We start from the raw sequence: 26686 nt of genomic DNA, 5'->3' as shown, positions 1-26686 counted from the left end.
AAAACCCCTCTCCACCCCCCCACCCACCCCCCCCCCCCCCCCCCCCCCCCACACCAAAAAAACCAGCACTTCAATCGAGCATTTTTGTAGTTCTTGTCAAACAACTATGTACAACCCGCCGTTATCGAAGCAATAATTGCCAAAACTTGTCGTTCTCCTCCCCTCTTTTTAACGCCACAACCTCCCACCCGAGTGCCCACGTTGCAATCCTACATTTTTGTAGTTCTCTCCATACAGCTGTGTATCATTGGGGCGATAATTAGCTAATGTTGTTGTTCAAGCGGGCGAATACTAGCTGGTCATGGATATTCTCACCCATTTGAACGGAGACAATGTTGGGATTTTTTTTTCCGTCAAAATGCTAGAATAAACACTCAATATAATGAGAAGCTATTTTAGCAAACTTTTCTGATATTTAGACTAACTGGGATAAATAAAACTACTTTTCACTCAAATATTATGTTAATCTTCTGACCCTTGTCTATCCTAAAGTCCAACTTAAAATTTAATCAACTAAATAGCTTGCATGTATGATAAGGGTCATATGAACATCCTTTCTTCTCATCTTGAATTAAGAAATGAAAATAATACAAAATATGTATATTTATAAACGCTCGGCATTTGTTTCCATAAAGTTTACGTAATCTTTATCCTAGTGCCATAGATGTCAAATGATTTACATATTGAATCATTCTGTGTTTAAAAATTATCCCATATTTTGCCCGGTATGGCACTAATGTCAATATTGACACAGAATACGAGTAACCAAAAATCAGCAAAAAAAAAAACTTAGCAATGTATATTTTAGTTGCAGTTTAAATAATACCCTACTACTACTCTCATCTTTCACACCAGTTCTATACTAAGAAATGCAAACTTACTATATTCCCCATCTTGCCCACGGAACCACTGCCTGGAGAAGACGAAATCTTTTCTCGAGGAGGACCTAAAAAAAGTTAGCTAACATAATTACAGCACAAAAAACATTAACACAAAACAGAAAAAATAATGCTGAGTTTTGAAATATCAACTTGCATAGAGCCATGAATAAGCGCATACCAACATGAAAAGTAATTCACAATCAGACGAAACTACAATCGGACTGCCAATAAAATGTTATAAGAGGAGATATAAACTTGATCAACAAAAGTATTACGAGAAACACCAAAAAATTTGTTAAGTTTAACCTAAAATCATTCTTACCGAGATTTTTAAGAAAATCATTTACATGTGTTAGAGGTCAAAAATCATAGATCCTCATAAATCCTTATTAACAACAAAAGTTTGAATAGGCTTCAGTGCTTCCATGCTGCCATGACAGGAAGCATGGTTAAAAAATTTCCACAAATTGCTTGGACTGAAAGAAATTAATACTTCAAAAAGAAAAGAATGAAACAGAAGGAGAATTAACATTCTTTCACAATCTCCAACTACAGGTTTCGCCAAATAGCCATCATAGTTTCCACTTATTTAAGAAAATTAAGCCATAATTTGAAATGAATAATTTCCATGATTTATCAAGAAAAATATCATTTTTCAAAATAATCGCACACAATCCTAACATATCATTTTTAGGCATCACTACATACAGACTAATTGCTTGCGAAAGCTTCCCAACCAATTGTACCAACTGGCTTTACTAAAGGAAACTCACAGAATCCCACTTGCTCGAACTTTCATCTTGCAAGATTTCTTCATAGTTCTGTGGTTCTCCATCATCTGTCTCTGGAACAATAGAAATGGGTGCCCCGGACCCACTCTCCTCTTCACTTCCATCATCAACAGAACTATGAATTGTCAGCAATAGTGCATTTTATACTTCTTCAGATATCAAATTTGCGCTATCATTCTCAATCTTCTTGGGATTTCTGCAGTTCATCTTTATGTGGTCAACCTTGCCATAATTCCAGCAGGTTGTCTGCTGACCAGACTTTGATTTTGATCTCCCTCTATTTGAGCTCTTGTCCTGACATCTCCCTATGAAATCAACATTCAATGTCGAACTCATACATAAGATCTCTCCAGAATCTTTCATGTGCACCTCCTCAGCCAAAATCAAATAACGAATATCAACACATTTAAGTTCAGATTTACCTGCATAACTGCTAACTGTCATTCTCGTAGTTTCACAACTATTTAGGAATGATGTCAACAATATCAACGCACATATCTCATCATCAAAATCAATTTCAAAAGACAAAAATTGATTTGTGATAATATTGAAATCATTCAGGTGTTAAGCAATAGAAACATCTTCCGCCATCTTCAATTGAACAACTTATTCACCAAATACACCTTATTATTCACCGATGGCTTTTCATATATACCTGATAAAGCTGTCATGAGATCTGCAGTCGTCATTTTCTTGACAACGTTGTGTGCAATAGACCTCGATAGAGTCAATCGAATAACCCCCAAAACTTGTCAATCCATAAAATTTCAATCAGCCTCATTCATCCTTTCAGGTTTTTTCCTCAATAACGGAAAATGGATTTTTTTCCTAGAGGTAATCATCTATCTACATTCTCCAATAACCAAAATCTGTGTCATCAAATTTCTCAATCCCTAAAACCTTCATTTCATCTGCAACAATCATTCTTCTTCAGATTCGAACTTGTCTCTAATACCAGTTGTTGTGGTATATAAAAAATATAAGAACGATCTTTGATGAGCGAAAAAAATTGTACGAAAAAATTCACACCATAAAACAATAACATAGTGTTCAAATAGAAGAACGATTTTTGATGAAGCAAAAAAAATTTAACGAAAAAATTCACACTAGAAAAAACAGTAACACAGCGGAACACACAGATTTACGTGGTTCGGCAAATTACCTACGTCCACGGAGTTGCAGAGGATTTTACTACTTGAAGAATATACACCAGTCAATCATCTCGAGTTAAGAATGGAATCTCTCACTTTCTTGCTCTCTCTTCTTCTCTCTCTACACCGAGATACACCGAAGAAGATAAACTTACAAGAGAAGTAAACCAAAGTTTTCTTCTGCCACAAAGCACCAAGTAGACGCCAAGGGAGAACAATCTTCTCCTTCTTTCTTCTTCCTTCTGCTGCAAGGAACTACTGTTTGCACTTCTCTTCCTCCATCGTTCATAAAAGATGTGATAATAATGCAATGAAAAAGTACCTCAGATTTATCCTTTCAAAGTCTTACGATTCGGCTTATAAAATCAAAACTTTCTTTTCAAGTTCTTAATTAATTTTAGCTCATGAAATTCGCCTGCCCTCAGCAGTATGACTCTTATTTATGAACTTATGATTTGTTATAGCAGATATCTAGATCAAGTTATTAAAGTAGCATCTCAAACAAAACATAATCAGGTTCCTGAATGCTACCTTATTAATTCCTTTTCACCCCTACAATTCCACAGTGCTCATTCCATAGAGTCTCGTCGTGGCACCAAGGGTTACTGACTGAATTAATAGGTTACTGTGTTTCCCGAGGAATCCCGAAGAAGAACACAAAAAAAGGTCGTGTGTTTTCTGAGGAATCTCGAAGAAGAACACAAAAAAGATTACTGACCGAATTAATAGGACACAGCGTCCAGATTAATATTCATTCGTAGATCTTAAATCAATAACTGACAGTATTCCGCCTCAAAAATCATAAACCCAGAAATAAGTATGCATAAGCTGAAAAAAACGTTAAAGAGTATTCATACCTTCTCAACTCAGGATGTCAAAATTACATGAATAAAACAAAGAACGAACCTACTCAGAATATGTTGATTATATAAACAGAAATATAAAAACTTCTACTTAATTCACTTGAGATACCAAGAAAAGTTTTAGCCCAACATGACTCTGATACCAAATTAGAATAGATCTAGGATCACCGTCTTGGGGTCACTTACAACTTTTGACGGAAATAATATAAGAAAATATATTGCTTATAAAATTGCTTACAGGGAGTAGACACCAAAGGTTGTGCACCTATGTCTGCAACTCAAACAGAGACCAGCTCTGCAAAACCAGAAACCAGCTCTGCAAAACCATGGGTTTGCCCACTGATTGACAAAACCAGGGACAGAAAGTAAATATTCGGTGGAGGAAAAGATTCTCCATCAGACAAACATGTGGTGGAAAGGACCTCCACCGGACACACGATAAGTGGGTGGTCCCCACAAAGCATACATTTGAAAATAATACTACAGACATTGAGTAATGGGATGGGCCCACTACTTCCACTAAACAACATTATGGAGTCCTTTTTCCGTCAGCAGCATGAGCGCGTGGATGAGTGCGTTGAGCTTAGATTCATTGTGGTAGACATACGGTCTAAGGTTTTTGTACGAGTTATCTTTTGTGGTATTGTATTTGCAATAGAGAGATTTTAATTCGTATATTGTGCGTAGGATGTTGAGTTCCTCAATAACCCTTCTGACTTGTTCTTGCTCAATGGTCATTGTGCTCTTTGTAACCTTGTTCTAGCATCAAGGTTAATGGGGTAGTCAAAGCATGACCACAGCAATTCCCAGTGTATGTAGCTGGCGTCCTTGACTTGTCCTGAATTGCAAGGGTGACCATTTCTAAAGCTCTGTCATCATTCCTCGAATGCGGCTTTATCCGTTTTGATTTTCCATTGGAAATTAGCTTTTGATGCAATCTCTGAATATACTTCTTTTCCTTTATTGCGTCTTCCAGGATCCATTCTTCGGCTGAAAATATATAGTTAATTCTAAGATCACCTGCAACAAGAATAAAAGTTAGCCTTAATAATGAGTCGGCAAAAATATTGTTCTTTCCGTCAATATGTTCGTAGTGGACGGTGATTCCTAAGCCGTTGATAAAATCAGTAAATGATAGTCATCGCACCCTTGATGGCTTATTTTGAGTTGATTTATATTAGAAGGAGATGATGGCTTGACAGTCGGTTCTTAAAGTAATCTCCGATTTGTCCAAATAAAAACATCAAAACTGAGAGCCCCCATGCCTCCACCAGAACCCAAACTCATCCATCTCAGTTGTCCAATTCCAATTGGCTTTGGCACCTTGAAACCCTCCAAATAAGCATTGTTTTTCACCCGCTATGTGGCCCTAACAGACACCTAAAGAATTCAAAGTTTTCATACATGCAAAAATTTCTGCATCTATGGTGGATTTAATAATTGAGAATTTACCACTGGCGTAGGCACAAATTCTTTCCGACGACTTTGAATCGTTTTTTGAGTTCTTCCATTTTTAGACACCACCCTATCCTTCCATACAATTATCAGTTTCTAAGATAATATATGCATGAGATGGTGGGATTTCGAGATCCGGTAGTTTTTGAACAAGATCTTTAATTTTTCGAACTAATGCCCAATCGTGGTCTTTCATCATTTTGTCTCCATGGGGAGACGTCTTTTGATATAATGGGTCAAGCAAAATGCCCAAATTAGGTATATATCCCTGTGCATAGTTCAGAATTCCAAGTCACGATCTTAAGCCTTGTTTTTCTTTCAATCTTTCATTAGGAAAGTCGGCGATTTTCCTGATAATATGTTGTTGAATTTTAATCTTTCGTTCTTTTATTACTGCACCAAAAAAATCTATCTCCGTTACTGCAATTTTCATCTTGGTTGTTGAGAGCACCAATCCTTTTTTTTCCACAATTCCGAGGAATTTTTCCAAATGTATCTTATGTTCTTCCTCATTTTTGCTGAAAATGATTATATCATCAATGTAGACCGCAAGAAAATTCATGCAGCCTTTGAAACAATTGTCCATATTGCGTTGAAATATTGTTGGGGCGTTCCTTAATATGAACGGTATTAGAAGTCATTCGTATAGTCCAGTTGGCACTGTAAAAGCGGTCCACTGAATAGAATCTGGGTGCATAGTTACTTGGTGGAATCCACTCTTCAAGTCGAACTTAGAGTAAATGTTGTTATTGTCAATCTTTTTAATCAACGTATTAATGTCTGCGAGAGAGTATTGATCTTTATGCGTGTTGTCGTTTAGAGATCAGTAGTTGAAGACCATTCTCTCCTTCCCTTTGATTTCCTTTTTCGTTTTTGGGTCAATGGTGACCCCATAGTGGACTATAATGGCCATGGTTCTGTGTTGAGTTGAACTTAGGCAAATAACCTTTAGATTTAGAAGTGCGTTGACATGTTCTTCAAATTGTGATTGCATGGCTGGAGTCACGTGTTTCAATGGCTTATCTTGTATGGTGACATCTGGGTTAATAATATCAATCTTGCAGATGACTTTGTTCTTCGACCAGTATTGTAATGGATTTTTACCAATATACCCATTAATTCTTAGTTTACTCAACAGAGGTTGGAATTTTCGCGTAAAAACATTCTCTGCGAAGGTCCATTCATATTCTGAAGGTTGTAATTCAAGAAAGAATCCGTAGTCCATGTCGAGTTCTTGAACTTTTTTTGTCTCGACTTCTACCTCAAGAGTTGTTGGAACATGGGTGATTTCTTTGTAAAAGATTATTGTGTTTCCTTCTACTCGCATGTCACCATGCAAACTTCAGATAAAGTTGCATCCGATAAGCATTTGAATGTCATCTACAACTTTTATTTTCATGCAGAAAATTAAAGGAAATTTTGAAATTATGTTCGCCTATGTACATCTTTCCTTCCTTTAATTTCTTTCCAGATCTAGTAGTGGAGTTGACTCCACTGAACTTTACCTGATAATTTATATCTTCAATGGTAGCCTTTGGGATATTGCCAATGTTGGCACAACATGTAGCTCCAGTGTCAATGATTGCCCTTAAATTGAATCACTCAACTCCAACAATCTCGAATGTGGTTGTATCTTGTTAAAAATTCTAGAATCAGTTGATGAACTTCAAAGATGTATATGTTCGACTATGTACATCTTTCCTTCCTTTAATTTCTTTCCAGATTTCGTAGTGGAGTTGACTCCAATGAACTTTACCTGATAATTTAGTTCTTCAATGGCAGTCTTTGGTATATTGTCGATGTTGGCACAACATGTCGTAGCTTCAGTGTCAATGATTGCCCTTAACTTGAATCGCTCTACTTCAGTAATCTCGAATGTGGTTGTAACATTATACAGCCTATTCAACATTTTTCTTGAATTTCTCCGCAATTGCTCCTTCGCGGATTCGCACATCATCTTTGATCCGCTGACTTCCTCAGTAATGAACTGAGTCAAGTCCTCATCTTCTTCTTCAATGACAGTTTTTCCTTTGTCGTGCATTGTTAACTCTTGCAGACTACTATTGAGCTGAACCTCCATATCAGCTTGTATCTTCTCCTTTAATCTCCTATTTTCTTCAATAAGATGGTCCACGTACTTGATCAATTCTTTTATTAAGGAGTCCTTTGATTGAAACTGTAGCAGAGTTAACTCCTTGATTTCTATGGCCAAGTAAAATTTGGCACATAATGGGCACGCAGTTATTTTGCATAATACACAGTGAATTCGCATATTTGTATTTGTGACGATAGAACACTACGTGCATCTGAAGTGATGTCCAACAATGGGCTTATTGAATTCCCACTGGTGGTTACATTTTTTCTGATATTCAGATATCTTTACTTTGTACCTCCAACCGAGGTCTTCTTTCTTCAACATATATCCAGTTTCCTCAACTGGACAATTTTTTAATACTGAACAAATATGCATTACAGTATTAATGCCTCTTCCTTCTGATATGGAACATATTGCATCCGAAGGATCTTTCATCAAATCCTACGGATAACACATCATAATCTTTGTTATCAAATCAAATCATATCCATCAAGGATGTAGAAATTTTTGAATGTATAGAAACTTTGAATTCTTTGAAGATTCATTATTTGGACAAATCGGATATTACTTTGAGAACCGACTGTCAAACCATCATCTCCTTTTATCATAAATCAGCTCAAAATAAGTCATCAAGGGTGTGATGGCTATCATTTATTGATTTCATCAATGACTTTGGAATCACCGTCCATTTCGAACATATTGACAAAAGGAACAATATTCTTGCTGACTCATTAACAAGGCTAACTTTTGTTCTTGTTGCAGGTGATCTTAGAATTAACTATATATTTTCAGCCGAAGAATGAATCCTCGAAGACGAAATAAAGGAAAGGAAGTATATTCAGAGATTGCATTAAGAGCTGATTTCTAATAAAGAATCAAAACGGACAAAGCCGCATTCAAGGAACAATAATAGAGGTTCAAAAATGGTCGCCCTTGCAATTCAAGACAAGTCAAAGGCGCCAGCTACATACACTGGGAATTACTGTGGTCATGCTTTGACCACCCCATTAACCTTGATGCTAGAACAAGGTTACAAGGAGCAGCAATGATCATTGAGCAAGAACAAGTCGGAAGGGTTATCGAGGAACTCAACATCCTACGCACAATACACGAAACAAAATCTTTGTATTGCAAATGCAATACCACAAAGGATAACTCGTACAAAGACCTCAGACCGTATGTCTACCGCAATGAATTTGAGCTCAACGCACTCATCCACGCGCTCATGCTGCTGACGGAAAAAGGACTCCATAATGTTGTTTAGTGGAAGTAGTGGGCCCATCTCATTACTCAATGTCTGTAGTATTATTTTCAAATGTATGCTTTGTGGGGACCACCCACTTATCGTGTGTCCGGTGGAGGTCCTTTCCACCACATGTTTGTCTGATGGAGAATCTTTTCCTCCACCAAATATTTACTTTCCGCCCCTTATTTTGTCAATCAGTGGGCGAGATCATGGTTTTGCAGAGCTGGTTTCTGATTTTATGCCAGCTATTTCTTCTATATAAGTCAGTATGTGTTTGAGTTGCAGACATCGGTGCACAACCTTTAATGTCTACCCTCAATTTGTATTGGTGTCTACTCTTTGTAAGCAATCTTATAAGCAATATATTTTATTATATGATTTCCGTCAAAAGTTCCAAGTGACCCCAAGGCGGCGATCCTAGATCTACTCTAATTTGGTATCAGAGTCATGTTGGGCTAAAACTTTTCTTGGTATCTCAGGTGAATTAAACATAAGTTTTTATATTTCTGTTTATATAATCAACATAATCTGAGTAGGTTAGTTCTTAGTTTTGTTTATGTAATTTTGACATCATGAGTTGATGAGGTATGAATACTCTTTAACGTCCTTTTCAGCTTATGCATACTTATTTCTGGTTTTATGATTTTTGAGGCCGAATACTGTCAGTTACTGATTTAAGATCTACAAATGAATATTAATTTGGATGTTGTGTCCTATTAATTCAGTCAGTAACCTTTTTTGCGCTCTTCAAGATTCCTCGGGAAACACACGACCTTTTTTGTGTTCTTCTTCGGGATTTCTTGGGAAACACAGTAACCTATTAATTCAGTCAGTAACCCTGAGTGCCACGACGAGACTCTATGGAATGAGCACTGTGGAATTGTAGGGGTGAAAAGGAATTAATAGGGTAACATTCAGAAACCTGATTATGTTTCGTTTCTGATCCTATTTTAAGAACTCGATCTAGATATCTGCTATAAGAAATCATAAGTTCATGAATAAGAGTCATACTCTTGAGGGCAGGCGAATTTCATGAGCTAAAATTAATTAACTTGAAAAGAAAGCTTTGATTTTATAAGTCGAATCATAAGACTTTGAAATGATAAACCTAAGGTACTTTTTCATTGCATTATTATCACTCCTTTTATGAATGATTGGGTTCAATCTTCTGCATCTTCTTACTATAAAGCTGCACTTGCTGCAACCAATTCTTTTGAACCACCCGCTTTAGGTTTTGTTAACCCAGCTGAAGCACGACAAAACACTAGTTTTGTTCTTAGTGCTTTAGTTAAACAAAACAACACTTTGATTCAACTTGTCCTTAAAGTATCTGATAGACTTCTCAGTCTTGAAGATCAGATCAAAATCTTACAGAACGCTCGTAGTAACCAATCAGTTAATTCATCTGTCGAATCCTTGCGAAAACAGATTGAGGGCCTTTCTTTTTCTGAAGTCCCTAGAACTTCTAGGAGTTCTAAACAAAAAAGGTCAACTTTTCGTTTACAAAGATCTTAAATCTATTTTCATTTCTGAAAAATCCAAAAAGAATCGGTGATATGGCTTCCTCATCCTCCACTCGAACTGTTACACTTCCACCAATCTTAAACAACAGTTCCTCTTCCCCTAATCCTATATCTAATCTAGATGATCAAATATGAGATTATCGTATGCGATCCCGCATTGCTTATGAAATACAGAAGAGATTACCAAGAAGTTGTTCTTATCTGAGAACACTTGAGAGCCGTATAAATCATGATCAACAACTACAGATCTCACAACATAAACGTGTCAACCTAGTTCCTGCAGAGACCCTATATCAAGATGACCTTGCAGCATCCCAGCATAGATTTTACCAACACTATTCTAAAGAAAGGGTGTTGGCTACCGATATTTCTCAAGTCAACCTTCCTTTTATTCACAACAGCCTTACCAAAGGCTTGTTCAGGAGGGTATTCAGCATATCCATCTCGGCCTGATTATGGTCAAATTACATGCTTTACATCGAAGGGATGCAGGCACAACGACACTTGTTGTCCTACGAGATACGCGATGGAGATCTGATTAAAAATACTTATTCATGAGGGATTACAATATTGTAGGGGCATTGATGAGGCCAAACGGCGTCACTAAGAACTCATAACGTTTTTCATGTGCCCTGAATATTGTCTTGTGCACATCTACTGGATTCATCCTGATCTGGTGGTGTCGTGACTTAAGATCAATTTTTGAGAAAATGATTGTCTCATAAAGCTCATCCAGTAACTCATCAATCATAGGGATAGGAAAATTGTCTAACATTGTCTCCTTGTTTAAAACCCGATAGTCCATGCAGAACCTCCAACTACCATCTTTTCTCTTCACTTGCAGGACGGGACTAAAAAAACGGCTCACACTAGGCCTAATAATCCCCGCCTCGAGCATCTCTCGGATTAGCTTCTCGATCTCATCCTTCCAAATCTAGGGGTAGCTATATATCCTAACGCTGATGGGGGAAACACCCTCCTTCAATGTAATAGTGTGCTTGTGCTCCCTCGGATGAGATAACCTGCAAAACTGCTGGAAGACATCCATAAACTGTTATAAGAGCTGATGAACCCCTTCTGGAAACTCTGTCAACTCTGAATCTGAACTCTATTTAATGCTCCACAACTCCACCAAGTAACCCAAAACAGCTCCTTGAATTTTATGCTCTGACTCAGGAGGGGACAATTATGGAATGCTGAGAGAAGTTCGAGCTCTTATCAGGGAGGTTGAGGGGCATTTTTGAAGCAAAACTGGAAGTGAACTTTTTCAAAGGCCTAAAGCCTGGCATAAGAGCAGTCATCCGCCCCTTGAAACCAACATGAGGCGTGAGCTGCAGTTTTGGGTTAGTTGGTGGAGTTGATAGAGCAAGTTGATCCTTGTAGGGGAGGATGCACATGGATCTTCGAAGGGGAGAATGCTCAGGTATTGGCTTGTCTCAGTAACCCAAAACAGCCCCTTGATACCAACATGAGGCCTAAAGATCCATGTGTATCCCCCCTTCAAAGAGCAACATCTTCAGTTTTCTGACCCTTGCAACTCCACCCCAACTTCCTCTCCCTCGGGAATTTTCCCCATGTATCTAAATTGAAACTCCCTCCCACAGTCATAGGCATATCCCACTCTCGCTTCCCTCCTTCCTCCATACACTTCCATGCCCTTTCCACCATCCACTCTCCAATTTTCAGCCCATCACCCTCCATTGTACATCTCCATTTCTCCTCTCGGAGTCCTAGGGGGTCGCTCTTGTAGGAAGATGATAACTTCTTCGAGGTCTTCTCGCTCGATCTCCCTCCCTTTTGACCAAGTCAATGAATCCCTGATGAATTCTTGGTTAGCGTTTGTAACTGGATTGGTCGGCACGGCCTTGGATTGCATCTCCATGAGCTTTTTCATAATCTCCCACATTTCTCCTATGCTTCAAATTCATCAATCATTCGACATTCAATAGAAGAAAATATGTCCTCCATGGTAGGAAACCTTTCTTCCATCCCGATCGGATTTGCACTATCGTTCCTTCTAGCATATCAACTTTTTTTGTTGCCATCCCACCATGATCTATACTGTGATACCAATTTGATATGCCTCGGCACCAAAATCAGCGAACAAACTTTGGCAAAATCACAATAGATAGGTGGAAAAGACACAAAAAGGGCTGCTCTTACAGAAATCAAAGGAAAACAAGCAAGATACAACGTTGATCTACTATTCGAGAGGTATATTGTCTCTCTCTCCCCCTAAATGTCGCTAAGAACACCACAAGAAGAAGGAAAACAACAACCAAATAAAAACATGCATCCAAAACAAACCAACCCTAGGTTCCTCCCTTTAATAAAAAAACCTCCCACAGCATTTGAAAACTTTCCTTTCCCACTTTCCCTCCAAACCTCCTTTAATTTCTCATCCTTGAATATGTAATTAAACCCCTCGTGGTCCCCACTTGCTCCATGCCCTTTTCTACCGCAGCAAAGGGCCATTCCTTTGCCCCTTCAAGCGAGCAGGATCGGCCATGTAGGCCGATTCTTTGGCCTTCGACCGGTACAGGAGGGACAGGTCCAAAGCGTAACAGTAACTTAGTATAAAGGTAATAATAAACAAAACAAACTAATAAAAAAATAAAAAAATAGCAAAACGAACTAATGGGCAAATATGTATATGCAACACTTGATTTAACAGATAATATCAGGTTAAATACCAGCACTGATAAAAAGTATACATAATAAGAGATGCATACCACGTTAAGAGCTTAGGATCATAGATTCCATAAACAACGTCATAATGCCCATCAACTGATTCTAGAAGTTCCAAGTCACCTGTAAACATATCCCACCTGCAAGGGGTTAAGGTTTAAGGAATGACGAGTGTACATTGATGTAACTAGTTCCACCTACTCGTATCTCTTATGTCTATCCAGGCTGAGAATGACTTCAAACACAGTATCCACACTTGCATCAATAACACCCACAGACTTGAGGAGAAAATCTTTGCCGCTCTATGAAAAACAGAAATGTTAACTGACATGGTAAAGGCAGAAATTAAAATGTATATGAACTATTTCTACAATGTAGGAAAAAAAAAGTGAAGCACAAAATTTCATGCTCTGAAAAAATCAAACCAAAGATTCAAAAAGCTACGTTTTACTCCCTCATTAATGGATGCTAGTTCTTTTTCTTCTTTGGGTTTTAGAGTTACAGCCACGCCTATTAATCCTTACAATTCTGAAAATCTCAAATTGGTGTGCCAATAATCTAACACAGGCCCCAATCTCCATTTCATTCTGGACAATTTTTCCAATTCACGATGAACAATTCAATTTCTCTGCCCTGAACTCCGAATAGAATCCACCAAATTCATACTCCAGCACAGCAAGCGTGGACACAAATACATGACGGATAGTTGATGCAGAAAAAACAGTAGTATACAAGTACATCAATGCGGTGGTGTACCCAGGAATAAAGCACGAAGGATGGGGGCAATAGGAGGGGGTGCAGCAAGGGTCCCAAGAGGGAGATAAGGGTTTCAACGGTAAAATTGCAAGATGTCCCAAAATCAAACTTCTTAAATATAAAAAAGAGGATGTATGTTTTGGCATGCAAAACACCTACAGATTTTTTTAAAACAAAAGATGTTTAAAGGCATCATGATGTAACTTGTAAATTAAAACAAGCCTATATATAACTACATGATAGAGAACATTTATAAGAATATTTTCCATTGCATGACTGTAAAGGGTTGTTTCCACCAAATCACCAATCTAGTATAAAATTTTGAGGGATATATTAATAGTAGAACCCTAAGATTTTTATAAAAAAAAAATAATAAAAAAATAAGTGCAATCTTGACTTTAGGTAGAAAATTTTACCAGATAAAGAACTAAAAAAAGAGGTAAATTTTATGATTAATCTTTTTTTTTCTTTTTTTTTCCTTTTTTTTTGAAAAAAAGGGAGATTGGGATCCCCTCCCCATCAATTTTCAAACGGACCCATCCAAGTTTGAGTATATATACAAATAAGAACAGCTTATAATGTGCCAAAAATGTGCATGTTGAGTTGTGTTCCAGGCATCATAGGCATGATGTTCTATGATTACATCCCACAAAAATATCGGAAAGAATTCATCCTTCAAAATATTTCAACCCAAGGCAATATTAAAATGACAGCTCATATCAAGGTCAAATGAACTCCGGAAAATTATCAAGTCAATATTTAAATAACGTTCATGCCAATTTAATTCAAGTATAAGGTTCATGATAAGGGCAATCTGAGAAAAACAGACTTGAAAATAGATACATATGCCTCCAATACTACAAAAAGGTTTGAAAATAGATCAATGAAAATTATTGGATAGACATTACTGAAACGTGATTCATGAAAATTACAAAAGTGAAAACTAAATCACCTCAAACTAGGGTTGTAAACGAATTGAGCTTGAGCAAGCTCAGGCTTGGCTCATGTTTGGCTCATTTGAAATTAATTCTATTCAAAATTGGCTCGTGCTCGAAATTGCTCATGAATAGTGTGTTGTGTTTTGCCCAATTTATATATTCTTGTTCGTGATTGGCTCGTGTTCAGCTCAAAATTGGCTCGTTTAAAGTAATTAGAAAATTAAATATAGGGTATGGATTCGAACTTGCACCAATCCTCTAAAATAGAAGGTTCAAAACCACATTGCCACACAAGCTAATATGATAATACTTATATATAAATATATTAAATAAATTATTATATAAATAATATATGTGATTTCCGTATTTCGAGCTAAAACGAGTTGTACACGATCAAACAAAAGATTGCTAGTGTTTGGCTCGTTTATAATTCAAGCTTAAAAAATCTGTTCGCATTTGACTAACATGCTTAACAAGCAATTCGAACATGAACTACTTAACGAGTCAAACACAAGTTGGTCGCGAATAACAAGCTTTTTTGACAGCCCTACCTCAAACCACAAAATGAAGGTACAACACGTTACAAAAGTTGTATGATAGCATCATGGTCCCTTGTCAAGAAATTAACGTCTATACACAATTAACCTTGGTTATTAATCTGCTAATTGAATCGAGCAAATGCATCAAAAGCGAAGGACGACGAATGCAATAATGCAAGAATCAAGGTTAAATCATTTGAGCGCTACAGAAGCAGATCAAACATAGTTTGTTCAGCAAATCAATTTTGCCAATGCATCTAGAGAATCAAGGTCGTTTTGAAGAACTCTTCTGTAATTGATTCCATCGAGCGTGATGAAAACAATGAGCTATGAACGAAAAGTTGCTCTATTTGACCCAAATCAACTTGACCACCGTTAAAATCGCCCAAGTGCCTTCTGTTCGCCCAACAAACAATGTTAACACATCTATAACGTTGAAAAATGTCAAAAATAGGCATTCATATTATTTGGATCCCCACATGAATGCAATACATGAAGTTAAACTAGGCAAGTGGGTAATAACATTAATTTTTGGAGACACGTGACGACAAATTAAGTGGAAAAAAAATAAAAATGAAATTATTATTATTATTATTATTATTATTATTATTATTTAAATAACTAATAAAATTACATAAGATTTTACGAAATTAAATATGATATTTGCTTTAAATTATATATATAGACAGAGAGAAGAATTATTATTGTTATCATAAGATTAAACTATATTAGTATTAATTAAACTTAAAACATGAGTAATTATATAAAATCTGTTAAAATTTAAAACATAAAATTGCTCTCACTCTTGTCATTCCTCAACTATTTCTACTAAATCTCACGATAGTTCCCACAAATCCACCTTCTCGTTCATGCTTCTTCTCACGTACACAAGAAATCACACAAAACACCAGTTGTTGAAGCCTTCGCCAGCCCTGCTCCTTTTACTCCTCTGTCGCATCGACCTGATGCTATAATTTTGAGCCCACCCAATCCTTACTACGATCCTACAGACTCACACGACTCAAAACCAGCCCGATTCTCCCTCCCTCTCTTCATTTCGCAGAACTCATAGTTCACTTCTTTTCCACGGACAATCTCAAAACCAAAAGCCTACAAAACCCTAAACATTCCTTCTCCTTTCTTTGTTTCTTTGGCAAGCACGCAGTAAAAAGACGAAGTCCCCTATGCCCCTCTATTGCTACCATCCCAAGCACATAGTCGAACCCCTCTCACCAAACTCACTTTATATCATAACAAGCCAAGATCTCACCTCTACTGCTCGAACCCTTAGCCCGCTCCAACACCAAGTTGCAACTAGCAAACTTCCGCACTGACAGCCAACCCACCGCACCTACCTTGCTTCTATTTTTACATGCATATTATATTTAAAAAAAAAAACAAACACAGAGAGAACTAGAAAAGATAAACAAAAATTATTCTAATCCAATGTCCCCCGTCGTTGACACGGCCTGACACACAAGTATAAAACACAAAAATTTAAATACATGTACATGCTTTTTTTTAACGCAACATAAAAATTACAATTAAAATAGTTGCATGCACTTTTCTTAATGCAACGGAAAAATCATGTGTAGCTTTTTCTCATGTAAGTACATAACGTCCTATAAGCATCTTTCATGCCACAACGAGTTATAAACAAAAAATATGGTTGTGATATCGCACGATGTCGAGCATACGTGCTTTTCTTAGTATGGTGGGAAAGTATACTTCTCCTGTTGATGTCACCTATGCATCAAAGACACCGGGAGGCAGCCAAAATTTCAAGTAAAAAGACTTGAAAAGAACAAAATTAAAATTGATCATTTAAATCTAGTAAAACAGAAAATAAGAAAATCAATGAACATAAATATAAATTGTGAACAAAAATAATTTTTTTTAGTGCGCTATTTGTTACTTTAAATGAACAAGAATTGAACACATAAATGATTTAAAAAGGACTCACAATTATCTAACGATAATGGTATAACCCTTTTAAAAAATATTCAGATTAACTAACTGAAGTTAAGTATTCCAAAATATTTATAAATAAGAGTTCTTTGCAATACATATGTGATTCATGAATATTCAAGAATTTGAAATATGAAGACCAAAAGTAAGAAACTAAAATACTTTGAAGGTTCAATCAAATATAGGATGCCACATTCACCACTAGATCTATAACAAGTATATTAGCAAACAGAAAGCATTATTTAAAGATTCAAACCTTAGTTCTGTACTTTATCTAATGATAAAACTACACACATAAAATAGTCTACTCAGAGTACATTCAAGTATTATTTATAATTATTTATAATTTGTGAAATAATTTGCAATCCAAACATGATTTTAAAAGATATGTAAGAGCTTTGAAAAAAAATGTAAACTCTAATAAATATCTAACTATATGAAATTTAAAATGAGTCTGTACTCTAATAGATAGACTAACTGTTTAAACGTAACGGTCTAAAAGATATTACACGGGTTAAAATATAATTTTCACTCAAACTATTCTCATTATGAGAAACATGCAAATCTTTTTTATGAAATGCCTATGAATATTTTAAAATTACAAGCTCTTTATTTCAAAAATCAAGTTCAAGATAATCAAGTTACACACAATCTCAATTTACTCATCTTCGCTATAGGATCTCAGTTTACTCATCTTGCCTATAGGATTGGGTTGTAAATAACATCTAACCAACCCAATCTTCCTCTTTATTAGAACCATAGTTGATGAGACTAATCCTTTAAAAGAAATTAAACTAATAGATTTCAAATAAATTATATGAATGCAAGCATTTGAAATGACAAACCCCCGATGAAAACCATGTTAACAGAAAATCTTAATTGGAGGAGTCGAGCCTAAATCAAATCTTAACTCAAATTTTCAAACTCACTAACAAAAATATTTAAATAGAATTATATCACTTGAAGCATAAACCAAACTACATCCACCATCCACATTAATTTCTCAAGGGTGACAAAATTATAATTAACATCAACTCACAAAATGCATATGGTAAATTGAGTGTATCACTATATGCACTCTAAATAAACTTACATTAGCAAATATGTGGCTCGAGCCCTTTTTTGGGGTGGTTTAGCCCAACAGCTCCACAAAGAAGACTAGTTAGGACCAAAGCATCCTCACTGAGTGTTTTTCGGCCAAAATGACATCATTAAATTATGATCATAGCTATAGCTCATATGTTCCCCAACAATTTCATATCCATTTAATTGTGAATCATAATGATAAATTTGATTGGCATAAATCCCTCTGTTAGCTAAGGTCGACTTAGATTTGCCCCTTTAACAAACATCCACCCCAAATTTACAAGCTTCCTGAGTGAATTTAGAGGAGATGTAGTTGTGGAATAGCAGGAGAACAAAAATATGGGAGGTGAATAGATGGAACTTGGTTGCTATCTCGGATGAAAAAAACAAAGGGAACTCTGAATCGGCAATGTTTACACGGCGAGGAGGTTTCACCATATGTTCCTAGGCAAGATACAGGCACACCATTTGCAAAAGAAAATGATATAGCACACTTTAGGATATAAATCATAAATTAAATTCTTCAAAACTCACAAACAAAGTAAAAGTCCCTCGAAACAGAAAAACAAACATATAAATAACCCCTCTCACAAAGACCCTACATGGGTCAGCATGAATCACTAGCAATCTTTTCATTGTCAGTTGGAAGTTGAGACTCGTCTATGATGTATTTATTCATTCCTATTTCACTTTCCACTCTTCAACTGCTTCAACTCCAGTGATAAAAATTATGCCACTTAAAGCATTTACTGGTGGCAATGGATTTGGGAGTACTAGCAGTCTCCACTTTTTCTCCACTGTAAAGGTTCTCTATCATGACCCGACCTGGTAGCTTAAAATTAAATAAGTCGGGAACTACAGTCAGGCGATGAAAATATTTAAAAAACTATCCACATATTTATAAAATTTTCCAATATATAAAAGAGCCACTAAAATCTACAAAGTGCAATAAAAACAAAACATTCAGAAACAACATAACTTGAAGACATCTCAAACCAATATTACAAAGTATATCACTATCTGAAAAAAAAAAACACTACAAAGAAACTATCATCATAAATACCTAGCATTAGTAGTGCTCATGTAAACCAAGTCTTTCCTGCCAGACATGTCAACCTATAATTTTTTTTCCTAAAAAAGAATTAGATTCAACGGTAAGTTTGACTTATTGAGCAATTATAATCTTAATATGCATTAAATTATTATGTCAATTTTATGCATGCATGATTAAATAAAAAGGCAATTCATTACCTTGTAAACTATAAAGTTTCAATTTAATTTTATCAGTTCCTATTTCACTTTTAATTATTTACCATTTTTAGTTGTTTGAGAGTCATAACAGAAATATCATCATATCCAAAAGTATTCTCAAAATATACCCAAAAATACCTTAAAAAATTGTACACATAAGCACCTTCAAAATTGCACACGAAGATACACCTTTACCATTTTATTTATAGTGCACGAATACATCGCATCCCCTGTCAGTTCCTATCTGAGAGTGATCTTGTATGACTTAAACTTTTACCTGATATTTTATATCAATTAAAATCCTTTAAAATGTACATTCATATGTCAGTCATTTTCTTCTCATTTGTGAAACATAATTTAAACTTTCAGATCGCAAGACATGAATCAAACAATAATTATTTTAAACAATTTAATAAAGTATTATTCCTTCACTAAAACCTTAATTTAAATCATAAAAGAAAACTAATCACCTTAACTCTTAAAAGATCTTTGAAATACCTATCCCTTCACTTCACTTCCTCTAGCACTTTGACCTCTATATCGTCCTTTAATTCAATTGTTTGATAAATTAAAATTATGAAAATTTAAGTCATAAAAATTATTGATATGAAATTAACATCGCCCTTAATTAAACTAATTTATATGGCTAACGCATATAATTTGTACATCATTACCTAATCCCTCTCGAATGCCTTGATTCAACTGTTCCTCAAATCCTAAAAATTTATTAGCTTCAATTCCTGGTTAAAAGTTCTTCCAATAAAGGGTTCTACTTTAATTTGACTTTTTTTAACATTATATAAATAAAAAATACATATATTAAGTTCATTAAATAACAAAAAAAACTCTTACATACCTTAAAATTTTTTGGTTGTTCGCAACTCTTCCATTCCATCATACATGAAGTTCATGTCACCACTTTCCCCCTCAAATTTTGTGATTTAATAGCTTCGGTTCTGAAATTGCATACACCTTAAATTTAACCTTTAAATAATAGACTTAGTATGTGTGTGTGTGTGCGCACATATCTACACATATATGTATACATACATACCTATATATATATACATATCATTAAATAACTTAATTAATTAAAAATTATTTAATAAATCTTACCCTTCAATGTTTCGGTTGACCACTCTAAAGCACGCATGAATTCGCGATCTCCCCCTTCCTCCACTTCCTTCGCACGTAAGCACTGCACACGAACTCTTGCTTCACACTAAAGGAGAGCTTCTTCTCCTTTGAAATGGGTCGAGCTCCTCTTCCTCTGCACGCACAGCAATGCGGCACTGAAACTGTTTCGCCCCTTTTCCTTCCTCTTTGGTTGCAGTTCAATCCAAGGCATAGCACGAATTCGCATAAACTTCCCTTCCTCTTCTTCGAAATAGAGCAGCGCACGCAGAGCTTCCCCTTCGCTAGGGTTTGATGTCCAAGCCACACCTCCCGTCCTCGACATCAATTAGGACTCCGCGTTGAATCAGGTCAGGGACACTCTCCACTCCTTCCTCTTTCTTCCTTCTTCTTTATCCTCTTCTTCTCTTCACTGAAATTGCTCCCCTTCTCCTTTGGTTTCTTCTTCTCGCTCTAGGGTTCGTTGATTTGAATGAGGGGAAGTTTAAAAGAGAAGCACGGTTTTAATTTCTATGTGGAGGTGCATTTTCTCTAACCGACACATCTTCTTATTATAATTATCATTATTATTATTCATTTTATCGTTATTATTATTATTCTTTTTTTTCAGTTATCACATTCCCACACTAGTTGGGTATGCTTGGGTGCTCCACTAGCTATACTCTTGTCGCTTGATCCAATGTACAAACTCTGTTTAAATAATGGTGTGGGCTTAATAATTTTGTGTAGTTTCTCCACTTTCATTGCTAAGATCTGGACATCTTGTGCTATCCAACGGGTTGTAACCATACCACATTCCAATAGATGATCTCAATCCTCTAAAATAACAAGCTTTGGTGCTCTCCTGGAGCTCCACTAGCTCACACTTTAACATAAGCTGCTCAAATTCAGTTGTGTACTCTTCTACTAAGAGATCTTATACTTGCAAGCGAGGAAGTTTCAAGAGCATGTCCTATCTGCAATGAACATGTAGGTACTTGTACTGCATCTCTCATTTCATCTTGGACCAGTTAATGATTTTGTTTTTCCCTTTATACTAGCATAAGTGCTTCAAATTTTCTCACCACAATAAGTATTATTCTGAAGCTTGATAGCAACCAACTTTACCCTTCTATCAAGTGGGACAACCTCATACTCGAAGACATGTTCCACTTGTTGGAGTCAATTGATGAACTTGTCTGAATATACAACCGTAAAAATCTGGCAAGTCAATCTTTACTTTAAAATTCTAATTTCTCCTATGATATTCCATATCAAATTTTAGGGATATTGGTTCTTTACTGAAAACTGTCTGGTAAATGAGAATCACTTTCTCCTCTCGATTTGACAAATCATTGTTGTGTCTCCTCTCAAAGACTCAAAGCCTCTATTACAAATGGAAAATTTTCCGCTACATATCCTCCATGATAAGTTCTAGGACACCTCGCTGAGGTTTGCTCCTTGGCGGCATATGCAAGATTGTAAATCAAAGATTAATCGAGGCTTAAGTGTTGGTGGTAGATGTGAACTTTTGGTGAAAATAAGATAGTTGAATTTTAAAAATTTAAGGTTGGGGCTTGCAGTAAGAAAGATTTTAGATGTGGTGGAATTTTTCTCTAGAATTTTCGATTGTGACAAGAAAAATAAAACCCTAAAAAACCTAAGCATTGTCTGGCTCTAATACAAAATGATACAATTCTAGAACTCCTGGAAGATATTTAGAAGTGGATTTACAGAGGACATAGTTGTGGAATAATGAGAGAACAAAAATTATGGGTGATCGGCGATATTTGAAGGGAGATAAAAGACGCTCGATGGCTGTCCCGACTAAATACAACAAAGGGAACTCTGAATCGACAATGTTCGAGGGGTGAGGAGGTTTCAACATATGTTTCTAAGCAGAATATAGACACACCACTTGCAAAAGAAAAGAATACAACACTCTTATAGAAATCCGATATTACAATCTCCAAAACTCAAAAACCAAATAAAAGTCCCTCAAAATAGAAAACAAATGTATAAATAATCCCTCAAGCAAAAACCCTACTTAGAAACAACAACAAAAAATAAAAGTGGAAACTACAGTATTGCGATACCTAGATCATGGGATGTTGTTGTCCTGGATCACGGAATTTCCATATGAAGAGCTCCTGCATTGGTTCCCTTGGGCAAGGCAACTCATGGTTACTAAGAAAGATCATTCAGTTGAGATGGTTCGACTACCTCATCTAACTGAGTAAACTAGTGACCACAATGACCTACATAACGAAATCATGGGATTTAACCCGAATTAGAGATCACCCTAATTCTTCAAATATCCATTTCTCCTCATACATACATTAAAGAAGTAAAGTGTCAAAATAGTCCCTGATTATTTACATAGGGACATTTTAATCTAAGAGTCTATAAAAATTCAAATTAGCCGCTAAACTCTTCAAATTGGAGTTGAAATTGTCCTTTATATGGACTATTAGAGGACTATTACAGCCCATACTAGTGTAAAAATTAAATTAATACTTTTATAGACTCGGACACTAAAATGAACCCCTGCCAAAAAAGACAGAGGCAATTTTGCCTTTTTTTCTAGATTAAAGTAACTCTTAAGGAATATAATGACAAACCCTTTGAAAGATTTGGAGGGTGGGGGGTTGGTGGTTCTCTTGGCGGGTGGGATGTAGGTGGGGGAAGAGAGAGCTAAAGAGAGTCCAAAGCCGCAAATGTAATACTTGTAGCACATTAAACCAAAAGGAATATCCAAAGAACCCAACAAGACCCAAATACAGAAGGGTTGCTATGAAAGAATTATCATGAAATAAGAAGGTTTTCAGAAAAGCGTTTTAAATGTGGATGTCACTGTCATCTTGCTTAATCATTAACCTATGAGCAACATCCCTTCAGTATCATATAGTATAATACCAGTAGCTCAAGAAAGCTCTAGTAAGGAGTCGTCTCCTGCTAAAGATTGGTTCTTTAGTATCAATTGAAAACCAGACCCTACCTGTCCACTCCAAGAGCTGTTGAACAAGGGAAGAATTGTTAAGAGTGGTCATCTGTAGGCTTTGAAGTTTAGCTGGGAATTAGAAGAGTTATCAGTTAAGTTGTGCTCTTTGAAACCAAGGATCGAGAATAAAGATAGATGTATAATATATATTTTGAGGAACTGAATTCAAATAAAGGATGTTATGAGCTAAAAGGAAAACCTTAAGAAATTAAGATAAATATCTTGAAGAAACGTTTGAAATTTGAAGTTAACCAAAAAAAATTAAGCCAGCCCATCATATAATTAAGATGAAAGGATAAGAAACAGATAATCATGTTTACAATTAAAGAGTGGGACTAAATTATTTTGTTACTTTTTTGGACAATCATACGATCAGAAATGTACGAAGATTAGCAGTGGGCGACAGAATAGAAAGGAATGGAGAAGACAAACACCGATGATCAGGACCTTCCGGTGCACGTTGAGAAGTTTTTGCACGCAAAGCACTCTGAAAATATGGTAATTGAAGACAGATAAAAAAAAGAGCAATGAGAAACCTATAGCATGTCAAGCAGGACGAGTAGAAAGAAGGTTGCCATTTGAAGAGGACCAACAATCAAATGATGAGATAAATAATGCAAAGAATAAAAATAAAAAACCTGGAACTAGAGGTGACCCTAATTTTTTGAATATCCATTTCTCCTCCTGCATACATTAAAGAAGTGATGTAATACTTGTAACACGGTAAGCCAATATGAATATCCAAAGAGCCAAACATGATCCAAATACAGAAGGGTTGCAATGAATGAAATATCATGAAATAAGAAAGGTTTCAGAAAAGCATCTTAAACGTGGATGCTATTATGATCCTGCCTAATCATTATCCTATGAGCAAATCCCTTCAGTCTTATATAGCATAAGACAGGTAGCTCAAGAAGGTTCTGGCAGGCAGTCGTCTCATGCTAAAGATTCGTTCTTTAGTATCAATTGAAAGCCAGTCCCTACCTGTCCAGTACAAGAGCTACTGACTAAGGGAACAACTGTTAAAGCGGCCATCTGCAGACCTTGAAGTTTAGCTGGCAATTAGAAGGGTTATCCTTAAGTGACATATGCAAGTGCAAAAAAGGTGCAAGTCCAGTGCTCTTTGAAACAAAAGATCCAGAAATATGATAGAATATATAATATATATGACGTGGGGCTTAGAGGTCGGACAGCACAAGCAAGACCGGTCCAAACTTCCTGCTGGACCGGACCGGCCAGAACCAATTGGGCCGGAAGTTTCTGCCACTCCATCTCGTGCTCTAATTTCTCCCCTTCCTAATCCTTCCCTTCCTTCTTGGGCAGCAATTCAAATTCCTGCCTTTTCCTGCCCACTCTTCTTTAATCCTTGCCTATTTTCCCTACTTACCTAGTCTAGCATGTACTCCCATCTTGTTTATAATTTTTGTGTGCTGACTGCTAAGCAGTTTTTGCTCTATTTCTTATTTCAGGTGTGCCGCGAAGGTGTCCCCTCTCCGAGAGTTGTATCTGATGGTGAGCAATGCATCAGTTGCACTTCTCCCAAGGTGGTGCTTATCTCCAATGGTCCATTCCTCCCCTTCAGTCGTCGACAACTCCTTCTCCGCACAAACAGGTTGCTGCTCCTTCCCTACTCGCCCTCAGACGCTCGCAGATCCCACCAGCGCCCCATTTTCTTCACAAACAGGTCGTCGATCTCCATCCCGGCTCACCACAGCATTGGCAGGTCCCACCGACACACCCACCTCTCCACATATCAGCAACGCAACTCTGTCCTTGATCGGTGGTTCAACTGTAGGTACAGTCGTGCCCTGCCACTGATCGCTAAACCTCCTCACGGGCCCCACCGATTGACCAATCCCTATGTCGGCGCCGCCCTCCACTTCTGTCGGCAGCCCCAACTGATTGATCGCTTCCACTTCCCTATCCAGCAACCCCACCTCCTCCAAGTGTCGATTACGTTTCCAGCGAACTTGTCGGACCCCGACGTCACTCCCGCAGCACATTCCACTCGTCGGAACTACCGCACCCCCTCAAGAGGGTTGTTACTATCTCTATTATTTTACTTTTCTTGTTTTTATTTTTGCACTTCGAATGGTTGTCTATAATTATACGTGTTTTATTATTGTTGTTGTAGCATCGTCCTTGTATCCTTTTGAAAGTCAGCAATAAAATGTGTGTCGTTGGTGTTGTGGTTTGGATTAACTCTGGTATCAATATATTTTGAAGAATTGAATTCAAATAAAGGATGTTGAGCTAAAAGGAAGCTCTTAAGAAATTGAAATAAATAGAATGAAGAAACTTTTGAAATTTAAAGTTGCGGGGAAAAAATTAAGCCGGCCCATCATATAACTAAGATGAATGGATAAGAAACAGATAATCATGTTTACAATTAAAAGAGTAGTACTAAATTTTTTTCTTACTTTATTGGATAATCATACGATCTGAGAAGTTTGAAGATCAGGAGTGAAAGAGTCAATTAGAAGTGGAGAAGAGGAGAGAAAGCGACGGAGAAGACGAAAACAGCAAATTGAGACCTTCTCATGCATGTTGAGAGGTTTTTGGACGCAAGGCACTCTTAAAATGTGGTAATTGAAGAAAGATTAAAAAAAGAAGAGCATTGAGAAACCTATAGCATATCAAATAGAATGAGTAGAAGGAACGTTAACATTTGAAGAGGGCAAACAATCAAATGATGAGATCAAATAATGCAAAAAAAAACAAAGCAAAAAAAAAAACTAGAAATTAGAGATGACTTGAATTCCTATAAACAGTAAAGAGGTAAAGTGCCAAAATAGTCCCCTGATTATTCAAGAGTCTATAAGAATTTCAAATTAGTTCCTGTCGGCGTTTAAAAGGGGGAAGTTGCGTTTGGGGGTCGCCCGTAAGAAGCTGTCGGCCGCCGGAATCGAAATCCCGTCGCCCGCTTCGGAATGACTTTTTTAATTTACATATATATATATAATTTTAGAAAAATATGGAATCAAACTGACCTCATATTTTTCACAGTTTAAATGAAAGAGCGCTCTACCTCAAATCCTGTATCTATCCCGAGGGATAAACACAAGACTTGAGGATGAGGCTCAATCAAATAAACTAAGAAAGATATGACATCCGTTTGGGTCTGCGAAACCATTTTTATTTGCCGACAAGTTCCCCTATTTAATACAAAGAATTAAATAGGGTTTATTTTAAGCTGGGTTCGGAAAAGCTCCCTATAAGGGCAAGCCCCTATAGTTAATTACATCTTAAATGACCAAAGTCATCTAAGAAAACTCTCGATAAAAATCAGGGAATAATGTCTTCAAAGAGGTCAAAAGAATAGGACTTTACAACGAAATCGG

The 26686-nt window shown here is 36.5% G+C and overlaps 1 protein-coding gene across 2 annotated transcripts in view; it reads right to left on the bottom strand.

Moving 5' to 3' along the window:
• Positions 1-26686, bottom strand: part of LOC110023340 (protein ENHANCED DISEASE RESISTANCE 2) — a 132981-nt gene that overhangs the window by 71262 nt on the left and 35033 nt on the right. For both annotated transcript variants that reach the window (XM_020722701.1, XM_020722702.1), the window contains exons 9-11: positions 12895-12995; positions 12738-12833; positions 882-946 (exon numbers count right to left, since the gene is read on the bottom strand). In XM_020722701.1, the coding sequence (XP_020578360.1) occupies positions 882-946; positions 12738-12833; positions 12895-12995 (262 nt within the window). The remainder of the gene's footprint in view (positions 1-881; positions 947-12737; positions 12834-12894; positions 12996-26686) is intronic.

Source organism: Phalaenopsis equestris, unplaced genomic scaffold (genome assembly GCF_001263595.1).
Source record: "Phalaenopsis equestris unplaced genomic scaffold, ASM126359v1 Scaffold000224, whole genome shotgun sequence".
Classification (NCBI taxonomy): Eukaryota; Viridiplantae; Streptophyta; class Magnoliopsida; order Asparagales; family Orchidaceae; genus Phalaenopsis; species Phalaenopsis equestris.
Note: the sequence above shows the minus strand (reverse complement) of the source record. Positions and strands in the feature narration are given on the sequence as shown.